Raw genomic sequence first — 19,511 nt, forward strand, 5'->3', positions numbered from 1 at the left:
TATAAAGAAGGACATTTGAGAAGTAAGTTAGGGCATCGAGGGATGCATTCTGATTGTGAAACAGAGAGATAAGGCATTGAAAATTGGAGCATTTGGTATGGCAGATGTAGTTTGTGGTGGCACGGATGGTGCAGTGGGTAGCACTGCCACCTCACAGCAAGGAGGTCCTGTGTTCGAATCCCGGTCTGCCAGGGCCTCTCTGTGCAGTGTTTGCATGTTCTTCCTGTGTTTGTGTGGGTTTTTACACTTACATTTTCATCATTTGGCAGACATCCATCCATCCATCTTCATCTGCTTATCCGGAGTCGGGTCGCGGTGGCAGTAGGCTATATAGATATATAATCTCTCCAGCGGGTTCTGGGTCTGCCTCGGGGTCTCCGCCCGGTTGGACGAGCCCGGAAAACCTCCAAAAGGAGGCGCCCAGGAGGCATCCTGATCAGATCACCTCAATTGGCTCCTTTCGGCGGCTCTACTCCAAGCTCCCTCCGGATGTCTGAGCTCCTCACTCTATCTCTAAGGCAGAGCCCAGCCACCCTACGGAGGAAGCTCATTTTGGCCGCTTGTATACGCAATCTCGTTCTTTCGGTCACTACCCAAAGCTTGTGGACATAGGTGAGGGTTGGGATGTAGATCGACTGGTAAATCGACCGTGTTCACCATGACGGTCCGGTGCAATGCCCGAATTACTGCTGACGCTGCACCGATCCGCCTGTCGATCTCACGCTCCCTTCTACCCTCACTCGAGAACAAGACCCAGAGATACTTGAACTCCTTCACTTGGGGCAATGACTTGTTCCCAACCCGGAGGGAGCAATCCACCATTTTCCGGCAGAGAACCATGGCCTCGGACTTGGAGGTGCTGACTCTCATCCCGGCCGCTTCACACTCGGCCGCAAACCCCTCCAGTGCGTGCTGAAGGTCATGGTCCGATGAAGCCAGCAGAACCATGTTATCCGCAAAAAGCAGAGACGCAATTCACCAAACCATGCAACTGTTGTGCATGAAAATCAGAGATCAGCAGTTTCCAAGATACTCAAACCACCCTGTCTGGCACCAACAATCATTCCACAGTCAAAGTCACTTAGAACACATCTCTTCCACATTCTGACATTTGGTCTGAACAGCAGCTGAACCTCTTGACCTGCATGGTTTTATACTTTTAGTTGCTGCCACATGATCGGCTGATTAACAAGCTGGTGTACAGTTATACATAATAAATTGATCGCTGAGTGTATACACGATAAAGTATACTATACAAATGTATATATAAAATAATAAATTGTGATAACGTAAGATATTCAGGAGGTGGCGGTAATGTACAAATCTTAGTTGTCCACCGTCTGTTAAACACCACTAAAGAAGAAGACACTTGTACTGAAAAATAGAATGTCCCATTATTTAGCGACTCTATATACATATATATATGGCGTTCCCACAGTTCACAATTGTGTTTTTTTTGTTTTTAGAAATTTCATTTTCATAAACTGTTCTTCTAATATTGCTAGCTTTAGCTGGGGGTGTGACGGTGTTCCTTTTTCCGCTGTAAGCTAAGTGGAAACCGCTCCATTCAGAAAGCTTACCCAGCAGCCCGTGTGCTTGTGACATGACAACCGTACTTCCAACGTCAGTAAGCAACCGAAGTTTATACTGTGATGAGTGCCGAAGCTGATGCTGACTGGTCGTAGCAGCGCGTTACCCAGCTATTCCTCTCGGACGACTGCAACGCTGGAATCTAAGAGTAAAGTCATAACAGTATAGAACTGACACGTTGAAGATGCAGTCGGTCGTAGGTTTGGGACTTTTGTGCACATTAATTGCTTGTCGTTTTTGCTCCGGATTCTATCTTCCGGGTTTGGCCCCGGTAAGCTTTTGCGAGGGGGTTAAGGACAGCGGCGATGACTGTCAGGTAGCTAACAGTTTTATTTCTATTGAATCTGACGTGGTCTTGTATTGATGGTGGTCAGCAACATTACCATAGTTTGGATATATAGCTAGCTAACTACCCAGTTATTATCTCTTGTGTCATTCTGTCTAGCAACTTAACTTACAACAACTGTTATAGTGCTAGCTAACTACTGTTAAGGGAATTACCAAGACTTGGGTAGACAGTGAGCAGGTGCCCTTCCAGGTGAGTAAGTCTGAGTAAGTCTCACCTACGCGAAGACTCTTGATGATGTGTTTTTGCTAGCTAGTTGATCATTTAATGTAGTCATTTTGTAGTTTTTTTTTTTTTTTTAGAATATTCGTATTATAGTTACTGTTGTGTAGCCGACGTCGTTTTGCTGCTAGCTTGCTAACTTAGCATTTAAACTGGCTTCGGATTCATAGCCAACAGTTACCAGTATGACCAATTGTGCTAGCTAATAACCTAGGCACGTGGTAACTAGCTGTCCGGTCCAGTCTTTAGTTAAATTTATAACAGGAGTTATTTACTATGTAGGTTATATTTACAAGGTAAAACTAAGTAAAACTAAGTTAACTTAATTTACAGAGTACTGTAGTATCTCGGTAGCTATAGAATTACTACTAACTAACGTTACGGAGGTCAGGGACGTTTTTACAGATTGTACGGACACTCTGGGTATGTTAATTGTATTTCTGTAAGTTAATTCTGTAGCCTAGGCTAAAATGTTATCTGATTACTTCATCGCAAATCCCGTCGTGGGCTGCTGACTTCCGACACGTAATATTATATGACACTGATCTATGTGCTTATCATGGTTCCTGTTTATTTTCACATGTTTGGAGTAATAGGATAGTTCCTCTCTGAATGTTATTTATTCACTTGCATTCAAACAATATCACAAATTATAGCTTACCGTACTTCTTAGATATATTTACTGTGCATTCAAGGAGTGAAGGATTAAAATTAGGCCTATATTGTTTCTGCAATGTGTGTGTGGTGCAGTTATGCAAATATTAATTTCGTACAAGTAGTCGTGAAAATATATACCATACATTTAGCATAAGGTGTTGCCACAATGTCTTGACTTATGTTACATCCAGAATTCCTGTTTGCTTTTCCTCAGTCTCTAATTCAGCTGTTCGTGAATCGCCTTGACTCTGTGGAGTCCGTGTTGCCTTATGAATATGATGTGTAAGTACGGACATGGTTGGCTTTCTCATTATTTTATACTTCACATTTCTTGGGGGTGATTAGAGTGCTGGTTTTAGATCCTGATTGCAAATATACAGTGGGCTCCAGAATTATTCTGTAGATCCGCGCAGCCTTTGGGCCCTTGAGCAAGGCCCTTAACCCTGCATTGCTCCTGGGGATGATTGTCTCCTGCTTAGTCTAATCAACTGTAGTCTGCCAAATGCTATTAATATAATCTAATAATCTATATGTTCGGTTCAAACATTTGGGGAAACTATACTTTTATTCCAATACATTTACTGTCATGCTTTTATGAAGTAAAATATTTTTAAAATATTGGCACCCCAAACAATAATTTTGTAAAAACAATGTAAATAAAATCAAAGTGAAATTGGCAATATAATTTAACTTAATTTGGTTAATCTCAGTAATCTCAAGGAATCTTTGGAAACAATTGCAGAGATTGGTTACATCTTGGGGTCACCAAGTCCCAAAAAGAACCATAAAATGGCACCTCCTCCATATCAAGGATGGGTGGCATGAAGACAGCCCTTACAGAGCACAATAAACAAAACCAAGCATCTGGAGTTTGCCAAACCTCATTAGTCAGATGAGATGTAACTTGGCCTTGGAGGGCATACAAGGAGAAGTACCTCATACCTACTGTCAAATATGGAGGTGCTCGTAGGTGGATCGTCCAGCAGGACAGTGACTCCAAAAATATATGAAAATCCACACAGAAATGTGAGCACAACACAACACAACATGTGGCCAATGGCCATCTCAGTCTCCAGAATTAAATCCCATCAAAAACAAGTTGTCTAAGCTGAATAAGTGCAAATCCGAACATCTTGATGATCTTGAAAAGTTCTGCATGATGTCAATAAACCCTGCAAATCCTCTGTTCTCTAACCTTCTCACAAATTATAGGAAAAGACTCATGGCTGTCATCTTTGGCAGGGGTGTTTGCGCAAAATATTAAACCAAAGGTGCCAGTAATTGTGTTTTTGGGGAAATACATGTTTTGATTGAAAGAAAATGCTTTTTGGCTTTGGTTGAATCAATTGAACCATTAATAAAGCACACTACGTTACACTTTACAAGTTGGAAAATAAAATGTATTTTAATAACAGTATTATTTTGTGTATATTTATTGAAGGTGCCTGAGACCATCAACCGCAGTGTTAAGCGAAGATTAATGCTGTCCACTTTTTTTATTCTGTCCTGCCTGCCTCTTAAGGTTTGATTTTTGTGACGATGATCAGGAGAAGAAATCATCAGAAAACCTTGGCCAGGTGCTGTTTGGCGAGAGAATCGAGTCATCGCCGTATAAGGTATGATCTTTGTGTTTTTGTTCAGGTCTGCAACATACCTTAATACATACAGAAGTACTACGTTTCATCTTAATGTCTTGGGCCGTCTTGAGTGCACTTTATTGCTATGTGAACTGTGTATGACTTGTTTTCCCAGTTTGTTCAGTTCGCTTGCCTTCCAGGCCTCATGTTTTCTCTTTTTTTCTCCATCAAGTTGTTGCCAATGTCAACCAAATGGCAACCTACACATTCTAAGCAGTCCGTGTTTGATGATTTTCGATGAATGGCTATTGTTTGTTGGACTGGCTATATTTATAACAGCTGCAAAACGATATCAACCTATGTAAAAAATACTCCCTAAGATCAGGAACTGTTTTTTCCCCTTCCAGTTTTCATTCATGAAACCGAACAAATGTCAGAAGGTCTGTGCCAAATCATACGATACATCAAGAAAGGATGATCAGGAGAAACTGGATTTCCTAAAGAATGGAATCCAGCTAAACTACCAGCATCACTGGTGAGTTGAGACAATTGGTGGATTCTAACTGCTATTCGCTTCACTTCTGGAATTCTTGTTTCTAATTGGGTGAATTTACTATAACAACCTTTATACAGTCAGTTATCATGTTATGTGAGACAACACTGATTGTAAATACACAACCCCATGATTACGTGTCCCATCCAACACTCACGTATTGTGGCTTTTGTCTCCAGTTTGGTCCTACTGAAGAAAGCTAATGCCGGGTGTGCTTGTTTTCCAGCAGGTTGTTGAAGCTGCTTCATGTCATTGAGTGGCTGGAGTGCTGGTTTTTAACAAATTTGAACCATGCTGCTTGCTGTAGTAATGGCTTTTGAAATGCACAGTTATGCAAAGCAGCGGTTTCAAAAACTGGAGGGAGTGTCATGATATCTCCAGGTTCTTGTGGTTTGCTTGCTGCTCTGTCACCATGTCCACCGTGTTATGGTTTGGTTTCTTAATTTATTGTTTCTCGCTCCCGGCGACTCTGGTGTGGAGACCTTGCCGCTCCACGTGCACACTGAACATTCTCAGGAGAATGTCTGTCCTTCAGGGCGCAGTAGAGGAGGAGAGGGTCACTGCGCAGTAGAGGAGGAGAGGGTCGCTGAAAAGCAGGGTTGTGTCGTCTAGTGGTGTGTTTGCACGCCATCCACACACCTCTCTTTCTAAACACCCGCGACTTATTCAGGACTTATGCAGCTGATGTTTTTCCTGCTTTGAAAAAATTTTTTATTTTATGTTTTCGCCATGACTTTCCTCCATTGGCACCGTTGGCCCGGTCAGCCGTGGCGTGTTGAGCTGAGCGTGCCCCCCCCCCCCGGTTGTCGTTGCAGGATCGTGGACAACATGCCCGTCACGTGGTGCTATGACGTCGAGGACGACCAGAAGTACTGCAACCCCGGCTTCCCCATCGGCTGCTACGTGACGGCGGACGGCCGGGTGAAGGACACGTGCGTGATCAATGTGAGTGGGTCCGGACCTCCGCAGCGTCGTTCGGCTTCTGTCCGACGTTAGCGGTAGCGTTGCGCCGGATCGCGTTGTTTTCCGTTGGATGCTCGCGTTAAAGGTACAGCGGGTCATTTCGGACTTCTAACGGTCGAGAGAGGAATAGCAGCAACAAACCACAAGACTGTTTATCCCTCCCCCTTCTCTGTAAATGCGCTGACGTTGAAACGCCATTGGCGGTGGCAGTTGGAACCAATTTTCGAACCAACGAGCTTGAATTATTGTACAGGTATACAATGTCTTGGTACAGAGTGTCAGAGTGTCAACTGTATATTTTGAAACCCGAATATAAAGACTATAAACACAGGCAGAGAGTGATAAGAAGGGATTTACAATGGTCTTGTAACAATGTTTTAACACAAAAATCTTACCTATTGTACCTTTTACATTACGCTGGATTGTGTTGTTCTGTTGGATGCTAGTTGTTAACATTAGGCTGGATTGTGTAAGCTTACCAGAGCTTGACCTTTAGCTTCTGTGGAAGGTTGAATTGACAACCCCCTCGGGCGAGGTAGTTACTATGAATTGTCTTCAATTAGAAACATGTAAGTCTTGTTACTTGTACTGTGGGGTGTGTTGTGAAGAATCTTTAGGCCCTGGCTGGGAGAGAGAGCAAAGTGGAATCAACGAAGCTCTCAGTCTAACCAGAGGGTAAATGGCAGCATAGCTGAATTGGGTGTCAGTTGCGGTGGATAGGTGTGTTGGCAGCATGGGTGAATTTGAGGAATTTGATGGCCTCTGGTCGGGGATGGGTGTGTTCTGTATTTTGCAGTCCCAGTTCAACAAGAGGAACACGTTCTACATCTTCAATCATGTGGACATCACTATAACCTATCACAGCGGGGAGGGAGAGGGCTGGAGAGGGTCGCGCTTGGTGGCAGCTAGACTGGTGCCCAGGAGGTATCACTGGGGTTCACATGGGGGTCGTCTTCCTTTTTCTGTTCCGAGTGTAATTATGGATTTTCAGTCTAAATCTGCTGAACATGCTAATGAGAGCCATCTCTTGTATATAGTTTTGCATACCTTTGTAACATAATCAATATTGGATGTATGTGTACATTTTCGTCTGTGTTTTGTGAAGGAATCATAAGGAATGAAAGAAGGCATGTTTTGAATATGGCCTATTTCGCATCTGAGCATGCATTTAACTGCATTACATTGCAGAATATAAGCAACATTTGTTGTTTAGACAACATAACCTTCACTTTATATACATTATGTGCAAACCTACAGCCCTAATTCAGCAAATAATTGAAATAATTGTAAACTCTCTAGGAGTTTGAGAGCACTACCCAGCCGCAGGGTACGCTGGTTTTTGCTTTTCGCCTTAATATCAGCGACCAATTCAGACCAAATAATCCAGGTGGGGTGAGTTAATTATAACTGCTTTAATTGATCAATTAAGTGCTGAGTGACAACAGAAGCCAGCACACCCTGCGGCTCTCCAGGACCAGGAGTGATCTCATTGTGAAATCATTGAATAATGTAGTTCTCTACTCCGCCAGAAGATGGCAAAAGGCCATTAGCACAGTGCTATGAATGCGCACGGTTAGAAGTTTTCAGATGTTGTGATGCGTGAGATTTAACGTCAGATGGGATATTATGAGAACGTGGCATGTGCCTCATGTGTAGCACGTCTTGTTTGGGTTGGCAGCGTAAAGCACGGTAACGCAGAAAACCCAACTTGTGATGGGCCCCCCATGGAGCTTCCTGGAGATTTGAAAGGCAAACTGAATCTCACTTACACCTACTCCATCACCTATGAGGCAAGTGCCCTGTTTAATGATTTCAAGAAACGATATATGACTTGCCTGTGTGTTTTCATGGGCTGTGTTTGGTGCAGATTTGCCTCTGCAGTAACCAACGGTTACATTATGCAGTAGTGATATGTTAATGCAGGTTCTCCCCTCTCACAGAAAAACAATGACATCAAATGGGCCTCCCGGTGGGACTACATTCTGGTCTCCATGCCTCACACCAACATTCAGTGGTTTAGGTAAGTTATCATCAAAAAAAAATCTAATTTTGGAAGTACACCTGGACAACATGGCTCAGGCAGTAAGATCAGTCGTCTGGCAGTCGGAGGGTTGCCGGTTCGATCCCCCGCCTGGGCTGTGTCGAAGTGTCCCTGAGCAAGGCACCTAACCCCCAAATGCTCCTAACGAGCTGGTCGGCGCCTTGCATGGCAGCCAATCACCGTCGGTGTGTGAGTGTGTGTATGAATGGGTGAATGAGAAGCATCGATTGTACAGCGCTTTGGATAAAGGCGCTATATAAATGCCAACTATTTACCATTTACCATTTTACACTTTTTCTAACACATTGTATTAGCCCTGAGTCCCTTCACTCCCATTGTGAAGGGCATTACTCAGCCTAAAAGGCTGGTTGGGCCTAGTGATTGGTTAACTCGCAGCTTTTTCCTGGAATGTTTGAGACCTCTCGAAACAGCCATGCCATATGCGCATAACAAAAAAAAGCCTTGTCTCTTATCTCTTCATTATTGTCTTATTGAGCCATAAAACTCAAGGGACCGTTTCTAGAGCTTTTACGGCGGCCTTTAGCGTAGCGGTTAAGGTAAATGACTGGGATACACAAGGTCGGTGGTTCTAATCCCGGTGTAGCCACAGTAAGATCCACACAGCCGTTGGGCCCTTGAGCAAGGCCCTTAACCCTGCATTGCTCCAGGGGAGGATTGTCTCCTGCTTAGTCTAATCAACTGAACGTCGCTCTGGATAAGAGCGTCTGCCAAATGCCAATAATGTAATGTAATGTAGTCATTGCTTGGTTGCTTGTAGCATGGCTACGTGTCTGGGTGCGTTGTGTAAATTTTAAAAGATTATTTGCGGTGTGTTTTTTTTTTTTGTCTAGTATAATGAACTCCTTGGTCATCGTACTCTTCCTGTCGGGCATGGTGGCCATGATTCTTCTGCGGACCCTTCACAAGGACATCGCCAGGTACAACCAGCTGGACCAGGTAACGCCCATTTTCTGCTGACCCCACCAATCAGCTACAGTCTTCAGCAAACACGGTGCCTTTTGACCGTTTATGTAAATGTATGAATAAAACAGTGCTAAGCCCCGAAACATTGTATTTTCATTGTTCCATATCTTTCCTAATTTAATGAGTATTCAATAAGAGATTAAATGTCTGCGACTTCTCTTTCAGAAGTACATTAATTCTCCCAGGGAATGACTCAGTTCAGTCTCCAACAAAGCACTATTTCTCAAATAATAGTCACGGTCCCAAAATGATGTGCTTTTTTTTTTGGTCTACACCAATTATATTTTGAAAGATGTTATTGCGTAAGATTGTGGTGAAAAGAGACTGGTTCAACTCCTGCTCATTTTGGCCTACAGTTCCCAGCCCTGCTACATTAATGAATCAGCGCTGGAACAACAGGGGCATCTGGGAAAATGCATATATAGGAGACTGATTGTTATGCTACCAGAAAATTATTTTATAACGTTTTTTTTTTTTCATTGTTACATTTTAAAATGTGAAGTATCTTCGATGTGAATTTGCACTTTGGCAAAGCTGAGGAACAACCTATTTCTTTGGTAATTATTTGGTAATTTTATATATCATATACACTCACTAAGCACTTTATTGTGTAGACCTGTACACCGGCTTGTTAATGCAAATATTTAATCAGCCAATCATGTGGCAGCAACTATAAATGCATAAAAGCATGCAGACGTGGTCAAGAGGTTCAGCTGTTTTTCAAATGTCAGAATGGGGAAGAAATGTGATCTCAGTGACTTTGACTGTGGAATGATTGTTGGTGCCAGACAGGGTGTCCCCCCTCCCAACAGTTGTCTCAGGTTGCTGATCTCCTGGGATTTTCACACACAACAGTCTCTAGAAAACATCCAGTGAGCAGCAGTTTTGCGGGTAGAAACACGTTAATGAGAGAGATCAGAAGAGAAGACTCTTCGAAGCTGACAGGAAGGTGGCAGTAATGCAAATAACCATGCAAATAACCATGCAAATAACCGTGCATTACAACAGTGGTATACACGAGAGCATCTCTGAACACACAAAGTGTCAAACCTCTTAAGTGGGTAGGCTACAGCAGTTGAAGACTTAATAAGTCTAAAACATAAGTCTAATAAATACCTAATGAAGTGCTCACTGAGTGTACATAGATGTTGTTGAAGAATGTCATTGTGTTCTGGTTTCTGGACCTGCTAGTATTACCAAACGATTGTAAACTTCTGTTGTAATATTCACAGGCAGACTTGGTAAAGATACCACCACAGCCCAAGAATGCCTTTATTTCCTATGTAAGCTGGTAAAAAGAGTGCAAACGTCTAATGAGTGGTGCTTAAAGGGTAACTTCTCCTTACCTTACTGACCTTGGTTGGTATCGAAATGGAAATATACTAACTAAGAACCAACGCATACTGCACATCGTAGAATTTGCCATTCCTCTGTGGCCTCATGATCTACCTGCAGTCATAAAATCCAAGGAAATATTGCTCCATCTCCCCTTCTCACTGTTTCTCTAATTGCATCTGTAAATCATGTTGTTTTGCTCATTCTCGAACCCTTAATGGATAAATACAGACACCAAATGCTTAACTGAGGTATAGTCTATTAATTATATGCCTAGCTATTTTTTCCTCTTACTGTGTGGAATTTTAATGTGTCCCTATTGTTTTAATAAACATTTTTTAAAAATAAAAGAATAATCCTTGCGGCAATATACAGAAGGGATGCTACAATCGGCATAATGCGTTTCTGTTGACTGGTGTTGCTGAGAAGACAGTAAAATGGAGAATGTTTGGTTTAGACTGAAATTTTTACTTATATTAGCCTATATTAGCATTTTGGTCAGAAATAAATAGATTTGGTCCGGGACAAGTTTCATATGGAGAGGAGTAGAACAAAATGTTGCATGAAACATTTGAAAGAAATTATAGAAGGAAATTGAGAGGCTGTGTAGGGGAAAAAAAACCCCAACAACAATCCCTTACTTTTCAATATACCTCCCAAACTTCTGATCTATAAAGCAAGCAACGTATTTACACGGTGATTACATGGTGAAGTTACCTTTTAACCGTAGCGGTTTGGTGGGTGCTTGTGGGAGGTTTTCAGGCCCGTCTGTGTCACGCTCTAACCGACCGTACGGTATTGAAACGGTGAAATCTGGTGTAGAGTTGGACCGCTGCTTTAGCCAGATCTGTTGTTGGAATGAGAAGCACTTCCCTGACTTGCTGATTTTGTAAAAATTAACTCGCTCCACTCATTCACTCATTTTTGTATAACCTTTGTAATTACGTAAAAAAAAAATACCGACTTGCACACCAGATTTTGCAGTGAGCGGCTTCGCAATTCCCACACGCGATGATCTTGTCGGTGATTGGCTAGATGGTGGCACATGACTGGGTGTTCTCGTGTTGGTGATCGTCTAAAGTGGTGTACAGTGGCTGTCGCTCGTCATGTGATCGCGTCCCTGGCCGTTGATTGGCTGTGTGTTGTCTCTCCAGGAGGAGGCCCAGGAGGAGTCTGGGTGGAAGCAGGTCCACGGGGATGTCTTCAGGCCGCCGCGGATGGGCATGTTGTTGTCCGTCTTCCTTGGGCAGGGAGTGCAGATCTCCATCATGACTTTCATTACCCTGTGTGAGTACTGAAACAAGGTTCTCTCTCTCTCAATTCCCAATATTGTTTTACTCGCATACAGGGCTTTCTTGCAGGGTTCAGAGTTACATGTGTGCCCAATTCCACTGTAAAGCATCTTTGTGACAGTGCAGTGTCTCTGTACAATTTGCTATACAAATGCAACAGAACACAAGTTTTTTTTTTTCAAATAATGGCACAAAATTGAAAACAGACCATTGAAAGCTTAGTTTCTTTTGTGTCCTTTATTTAAAAAAAGGGGGAAACCTCATCTTTATTGGAGACCAGTCCACTCCACTCTCATTATCAGTGTGAATATGATGGTGATGGTGATGATGATGAGGGTGGTGATGATGATGATGATGATGATGAAGATGATGATGGTGGTGGTGATTTTGATGATGATGATGATGGTGATGGTGATTATGGTGATGATGATGATGGTGGTGGTAATGATGATGGTGATCTTGATGATGATGATGATGATGGTGGTGATGATGATGATGATGATGGTGATCATGATGATGATGATGGTGGTGATGATGATGATGGTGGTGATGATGATGATGATGATGACGATGGTGATGATGAGGGTGGTGATGAGGATGATGATGATGATGATGATGAAGACGATGATGACGGTATTCTTGCCCTCCAGTTCTGGCCTGCCTGGGTTTCCTGTCTCCAGCCAATCGCGGCGCTCTGATGACCTGTGCAGTCGTCTTGTGGGTTCTGCTAGGAACCCCAGCTGGCTACGTGTCCGCCCGCATGTACAAGAGTGAGTGTGCTTCAAAGTGCTTAAAGTAGTCCAAATGATTGTTTTGTCTGTTAGTCTTAACTTCTATAATAATGTATGTAAGGTCTGTACTGTATATCCATGAATGTGTCTTGCATATCACAAGGTTGTACGGTACAAACCTATAACCAAAGGACCATTTTGGTTGGACCCATCATTTCTGAATGTGGATTGAAAGGGCTGTTTGTTCTCTGTTTACACTCAATCTTATATGATCTAATTGCAGAACACACCCAGGAGTTATGTGCTTAATGTTTAAGTCGTTAATTCTCTGATGTTGATGCAGTCTCCACACCTCAGTCTGCATCTGCTGTCCTCTCAGGTCCTCATCCCACCCCCTAGCACTCCCGCCTGTGGTATTCATTTTTATAGCTCTGGGTCGAAACCTTTATTACAGGGAAGTCCCACTGAGACCAAGGACTCTTTTTCAGGGGAGCCCTGAATACAATAAAACATTTACAAGTGACAGTTTTATGAAAACAAAATGTACAGTTTGGATCCTAGGAATTCACATACACCACGCGAAATATTAGGGATAAAATAATAAAATAAATAAATAAATAAAAACAAGGTTGTTTTTGAATCCTCTTCTTTGGGCTTGTTATAGAAGTAGTCTATATGTATTTTAATGTATTTAGAATTCTTACGACTGCACTTACAGTGTAGTGACTTTGCACTAGTCCTGGTGATCTTTCACACTGCTGCGGGGATGTTTTTAGCCTGGTGAGGCAGCACTGCGAATGTCTTTCTGTTTCTCCTCTGTTGTAAGTGGCTCTGATAAAGCCAGTTGAATGTAATGTAATGTAATGTAATGTAATGTAGTACAAGTAAAACATTTTAGCTGAAAAACCCTTTTCTCTGTGTGCCCCCAGCCTTCGGCGGTGAGAAGTGGAAAACCAACGTCCTGCTGACTGCGCTGTTGTGCCCAGGGTATGTCCCCCTCAGTTTCTGTTCTCCGTCTGTGTGACGTGTGCCGGGTGGGGTGGTCACGGCGGTCGATGGTTGAGCGTGCGGTGCTGTGCTTGTCTCTCTCTCCCCCCCCCTCCAGGGTGATATTCGCAGATTTCTTCCTCATGAACCTGATCCTGTGGGTGGAGGGGTCATCAGCAGCCATGCCCTTCGGGACACTGGTGGCCATCCTGGCCATGTGGTTCGGCATCTCTGTGCCGCTCACCTTTGTAGGGGCGTACTTCGGCTTCAAGAAGCAGGTGACTTACTGATTATTATTATTATTATTATTATTATTATTATTATTATGTATTAGGTTGTATTCTATTAGATATTGTATTGTTGTACTCGGGGTATTCTAGCTGCCAACTGTAGCTGCCAACCGTGGTATGCTAGTTTGTAAGTTGATGTATTCTTCAAGGGTTCCAACTGTATCTGTATTGTCACGCTAGGACTTGGAACCGTACTGTCCTCTAGGGTCCTCCTCACACTTGTCCCTGTGTTCGATCTGCACTTCGTTGTACGTCTAAATGCTGCGAAATGCTTTGTAATGTAATGTAATGTACAATACATTTTATTTAAAGAGCTTTGCAAAACACCTGAAGACATTTTAAAGCAGAAGACAGTCACACAATCCAAGTAAAAGAGTTATAAGAGTTCAGTTATTTTCATCATGTGCCTTCAGATGAAATTTCTGCAGCACCTTCAGTGACGTGCGAGAAGTTACACTCAGGTGTATAAACGGCTCTGCGTTTGTCACATCTCACCTGAGCTGGTTAGGAATGACAGCCCCGCCCGGTCAGGTGGTGCAGGTGCAGCAGAATTCGGTGACGTCAGTGAGCATGTGAAAGGCCGCTGCAGATGGCGATGTGAAGCGCTGATTGTCGCTTGTGTTGTACAGTGGGCTGCGGTTCGAATGCCACTGCAGACCTATTAGCCTGTGGTTTTTTTGGGGGGGGGGGTTTTGTATGTCTTTTATCTGTGTTTGTGTGTGTGTGTTGTTTTCAAACCTTGGCCCTTCTGCTTAACAAGAAGTATGGTTATCCCGCTGTGCTGAAGTCCCCGTTCCTTGAAGGCAGATTGAGTTCTTGTGTCTAATTTTGTGACCTAAACACCCACTTCTGAACTGTGCTGACCTTTGTTGTGTGTGTGTGTGTGTCTTCAGCCGATCGAGCAGCCAGTACGGACCAATCAGATCCCTCGGCAGATCCCCGACCAGTCCTTCTTCACCAAGCCCATCCCGGGGATCGTAATGGGCGGGATCCTGCCCTTCGGCTGCATCTTCATCCAGCTCTTCTTCATCCTCAACAGCATATGGTGGGTGTGGCCTGTAGCGTAGTGGTTAAGGTACATGACCGGGATCCTGCAAGGTCACTGGTTCGATTCGGCGTAGCCAAAATAAGATCCGCACAGCCGTTGGGCCCTTGAGCAAGGCCCTTAAGCCTACATTGCTCCAGGGGAGGATTGTCTGCTGTCAATCAACTGTAAGTCGCTCTGGATAAGAGCGTCTGCCAAATGCCATTAATGTAATGTCATGTGTGGCCGGCTATGAGGTGGCAATTACTACATACAAGGCCTTAGATCAGGAGGGTCCAATCTTATCTTATGCGAAAAGGGCTGTTGTGGTGCAGGATTTTGTTTTAGCCCGGCACTGTGGAACTATTTTTCAAACCAAACCAAAAACCATGCCTTACCTTTGAATTCTGCCTCTTGTATTTAAGAGCCGGTACATCAGTATGCCTTACATTCCACGTGTAGGCGTTCTTGCTCAGAGCGATGTAATCAGCTTACCTTGCTTGTATGTATAGAATGTATTGTACTTGAAGTAGTTTGGATTAAGTAGCTTGCTCAACTTGGCTGACAGTCGCTCCCCCTGGGAAATGAACCAGTAAGTCCAGTTCCTTAACCACTTTCCACCAATCCTTATGTCTTCTTGGTCTGTGCTGTTGTCTCTGCTATCGTCTGCGGTTAGTAAGCTGAGGAATGCTGCGCTTGAACCTCTTGTTTAACCGGACCACCTCCTCCCCCAACGCCCAGGTCCCATCAGATGTACTACATGTTTGGCTTCCTGTTCCTGGTCTTCATCATCCTCCTCATCACCTGCTCCGAGGCCACCATCCTGCTGTGCTACTTTCACCTGTGCGCTGAGGTGAGGGAACCCCCGCTCTCCTTCTGAAGCGCTGCGGTACCTCATCCCCCCTCTGGGGGGCCTCACTGTGGGCTTCCCGTGTGATGGCACAACTCGAAGAACAGAGTAGGGAGCCCCCAAGTCAGTTAAGCGTAAACAACCATTGAGCCGTTTATTGAGTGTGGACCCGACTCCTGTGAAATGCAAAGTTTCTTACCACACTGGTAGAAGCTGTTTGCCTGTTTATGATGAAGAGCTGACTTCTACCTTCTTGACTCAGAGGTGTCCAGTATTGTCCGATTAAGATGTGGGTGCAGGTTTTTGTTTTAGCCCAACACCGCCACACTTGATTCTATCAAAGTCTTAATTGAAGACCCAAGATTGCTTGATTGGTTGAACCAGGTGTGGTCGTCCTGGGATAAAACACAAACCTGCGCCCACAGCACACACACATGTGCCCACAGCGCACACACCTGTGCCCACAGCACACACACCTCACACTTCAAGAGCAAGAAGAATAGAGTTGAGAGAGTGTAGTCTGAAATCACAACTGCCCACACAATGCTTAGTCTTTAAATTAAATGTAATCCCTCTCTCTCCCTCTCTCCCTCTCCCTCTCAGGACTATCATTGGTGGTGGAGGGCGTTCCTGACCAGCAGCTTCACGGCGGTGTACCTGTTCATCTACGCCGTGCACTACTTCTTCTCCAAGCTGCAGATCATCGGAGCCGCCAGCACCATCCTGTACTTCGGCTACACCCTGATCATGGTGCTCATCTTCTTCCTCTTCACAGGTGAGACCGTTCGCTTCTTTTTTTCATTACATTACATTACATTACATTACATTACATTACATTACATTACATTAGATTACATTACATTAGATTACATTAATGGCATTTGGCAGACGCTCTTTTTTTTTTTTAAGATATTTTTTAGGCCTTTTTCAACTTTATTGGACAGTATATAGTATATAGAGACAGGAAGAATGGGAGCAAGAGAGAGAGAGGGGAAGACTCGGTCGGATTCGAACCACCGACGTCGCGGCTCGCAATGAGCATGCGGTCAGTGCTCTACAGGCTGCGCCACCGAGACACCCATTTGGCAGACGCTCTTATCCAGATTGATGTACAGTTGATTAGACTAAGCAGGAGACAATCCTCCCCTGGAGCAATGCAGGGTTAAGGGCCTCGCTCAAGTGCCCAACGGCTGTGCGGCTCTTATTGTGGCTACACCCGGGACCGAGCCAACCGACCCGGTCACGTACCTTAACCAGGACTCTGCAGGCCGCCCAGGCGGAGAAAAAAAACGTTTTAGAATGCTGCTGAGAGAAATCGCTGATCAAAATGGCTTTGGCTGCTTCAGCTATTTGTCTAGCCTTGACTCATCTCAGAACTCAAAACTCATTCAAGTTTTAGAAAGCAACGTAACTGAGTGGCGTATTTACGTCTCTGCGCTGGGGAAATGCTGGATCAGCCCTTTCTGTTTTGTCTCTGAATCAACAGTGACACCCGCTCTTCTAGGTGCGCCTACTGCTCGGGGAAAAGACGGGTGAAAGGATGGTAACTCGAGGTCCATGAACTACTGTCCTTAGCCTACAACTCTGGGTGCTGAAGTGCCGGCCCCAACGTCTGGAGCTTTGGCTCCGATTACCTTTGACAAAGGTTTTCGCTACCAGCAAGTAACTGTAAACAAGAAAGGGGTGAGGGCGGCCTGTAGCGTAGTGGTTAAGGTACGCGACTCGGACCGCAAGGGTCGGTAATTCGATCGCCGCACAGCAGTTGGGCCCTTAACCCCGCATTGCTCCAGGGGAGGATTGTCTCCTGCTTGGTCTAATCAACCGTACGTCACTCTGGAAAAGAGCGTCTGCCATTAATGTAATGTAATGGAATGTAGTGTAATGAATCGTTGTTGTGGTAACCATGAACAACATCACAACATCTCATCTCGCCGGCGTCTCACGGGTTAGTTTTAGAATGTTGCAGACCAGCTTTGACATTCTTTTGCAGAGTCACCAGTCTTTGGTTTAAACTGCCATTTCAAAGTGCAAAAATATGGTAATTGATGGGGTTTTTTTTCTGTGCTTTTATCGTAAAAACGCAGCGTATTAAAATGACTTGGCACGGCACACACACAGCGTGACCGTGCTCACCTGTCCTCCTCCCGCCATGGAGGAGCGTGCTCTGTCCTCACTCCTGACCTGTGCGCTGGAGGCCTGTCTCTCCACAATAAATACATCAGTTCATCAGGCACATTTGCCTGTAATAATTCAATCATTTTGGCATTACCATTTCTCATTTAAGGTCGGCGCTTATGGACACAGGCAAGGCTGAAATGTTTGTTTAGGCTATCTGCTACACATTTAATATAGGCCTAATAAAAAAAATAAAGAAATCAAACATTGTCCATGGTGGACCCCATTGAACTTGTGCTTATGCCTGCCAGTTTAAAGCAGTTGAAATGTTTTCCAGACGTTTATGTACGGCCTGTTGAATAACGTAATGCAGTTTGTGCCATTGGGTACAAAGGCTGGTCAGTTTTTTTTTTTTTTTTAAAGCTCATATTTTGACGATGAAATCGTTAATAGCGCTTTTTTAAAAAGGCATATCATCAGCAAATCTATATGATAAAAGCCTATCTGAGGCTGTGTTCCTGAAGGGCCGCAGGAGGGGCTCAACACTGAAGTGCTTCATTTAAGACCCCGATTGGCACTGAGGCTTCAATCTGGCTGCTGATTGAAAGGAAACTACAAATCCCAGCAGACACTGCTGCCTCCCAGTGACTGGAGATTGAGATCCCTGTCGAACGGAGTTTGTAACGCAGAGTCACGGGTTCAAGTCGCAGGGCGGCCTGTAGCGTAGTGGTTAAGGTAAAGGACTGGGACCCGCATGGTCGGTGGTTCGATCCCCGGTGTAGCCACAATAAGATCCACACAGCCGTTGGGCCCTTGAGCAAGGCCCTTAACCCTGCATTGCTCCAGGGGAGGATTGTCTCCTGCTTAGTCTAATCAACTGTACGTCGCTCTGGATAAGAGTGCAGATGTCTTAGGCACCCTAGACTTTATTATATATATGTTTCTTTTTTTGTGTGTGTTAATATAAAGGAACACATTTGAGATTTCCAAGTATTCGGTTTCTAAAAGATTTAATTTTACAGAGACATTTGTGTATTTAATTTTAAAAAGTAACATATTACTGTAAGCAATTTTACACAAAAACTTGATCAAGGCTGTCTGAGATCAGAAGCAAGGAGCCAACCAAAGTTCTCCAACATGCTTGGAACAACCTCCCTGCCGATTGTCTTATAGAACTGCAGGACAGCGTTGGCCATCTCAGAGAAGTGATGCAGTTTTAACGCCGGAGGGTGGTCACGAAAAATATTGATTTGATTCAGTTTTTAACTAGCCTGCCAAATTACTAAAATGTAGTGTAAAATGTATAGTACATTTATTTAGGACCTTTCATAGAATTTTTTTTGGAGACTTTTGCAGTACAGTACTGTATAAGTTAATGTGTGAATTGCCTGTGGAGTCTCAGAAGTAGAGTGGCAGTGGAGGTACATTTTTGCTCTTCAAGTGGTTGCTGGTGGCTTTGTGGAGGGCTTTGCTGCTCCTTGTTCAGTACATCAGACCAGGGGATGTTAAATTCTCTCTGGAGGAAGATTCCAGAAGACGGCTTCAATTTTCAGTTCAGCCATGTATCGCGCGGGAGGTCTGTGTCAGTCCGGCAAGCCTTTCAGTTTGCTCCCAGTGAGGGCACCTCTGGGCTGTGCTCGGTTGTGTTCAACACGCCCGGTGCTCAGATGAACTGGCCTGAAGGGGGGAAAACCCTGTCCGCAGTCAGGCTGGGGGATTCGCTGAATTAATCCAAATTCCAATCTCCAATTGAAACGATTCCCATAACGCTGCTTATGGTTTTTTTGTCAATTTATCAATTTATTGAATTAGACTTCAGTTCCTGAATTGACTGCACCGGTGATGAAGTGGTGGAGGCGTTGAGCAGGTGGCCTGAGGGAGACGGCCTTCGCCCTGATTGGTTTGACGGCTGACACGGTCCTGTGCGGCCCGCCCAGGCTCAACGGCCCGTGAC

At 44.2% G+C, this 19,511-nt stretch overlaps 1 protein-coding gene across 2 annotated transcripts in view; it reads left to right on the plus strand.

The window, feature by feature from the left end:
* Positions 1-1,603: 1,603 nt before the first annotated feature.
* The window catches only part of LOC133124615 (transmembrane 9 superfamily member 2-like), a 22,623-nt gene continuing 4,715 nt past the window's right edge, over positions 1,604-19,511 (plus strand). The window contains exons 1-17 of one of the 2 annotated variants that reach the window (XM_061235967.1): positions 1,604-1,906; positions 3,030-3,097; positions 4,338-4,431; positions 4,800-4,927; positions 5,761-5,890; positions 6,705-6,832; positions 7,587-7,698; positions 7,849-7,928; positions 8,801-8,906; positions 10,166-10,216; positions 11,423-11,555; positions 12,211-12,330; positions 13,221-13,278; positions 13,397-13,556; positions 14,462-14,613; positions 15,334-15,445; positions 16,046-16,217. In XM_061235967.1, coding sequence (XP_061091951.1) covers positions 1,775-1,906; positions 3,030-3,097; positions 4,338-4,431; positions 4,800-4,927; positions 5,761-5,890; positions 6,705-6,832; positions 7,587-7,698; positions 7,849-7,928; positions 8,801-8,906; positions 10,166-10,216; positions 11,423-11,555; positions 12,211-12,330; positions 13,221-13,278; positions 13,397-13,556; positions 14,462-14,613; positions 15,334-15,445; positions 16,046-16,217 — 1,936 coding nt within the window. In that variant the 5' untranslated portion in view covers positions 1,604-1,774. The remainder of the gene's footprint in view (positions 1,907-3,029; positions 3,098-4,337; positions 4,432-4,799; positions 4,928-5,760; positions 5,891-6,704; positions 6,833-7,586; positions 7,699-7,848; positions 7,929-8,800; positions 8,907-10,165; positions 10,217-11,422; positions 11,556-12,210; positions 12,331-13,220; positions 13,279-13,396; positions 13,557-14,461; positions 14,614-15,333; positions 15,446-16,045; positions 16,218-19,511) is intronic. The other variant, XM_061235968.1, reaches the window with a different exon arrangement.

This window comes from Conger conger, chromosome 3 (assembly GCF_963514075.1).
Source record: "Conger conger chromosome 3, fConCon1.1, whole genome shotgun sequence".
Lineage (NCBI taxonomy): Eukaryota > Metazoa > Chordata > Actinopteri > Anguilliformes > Congridae > Conger > Conger conger.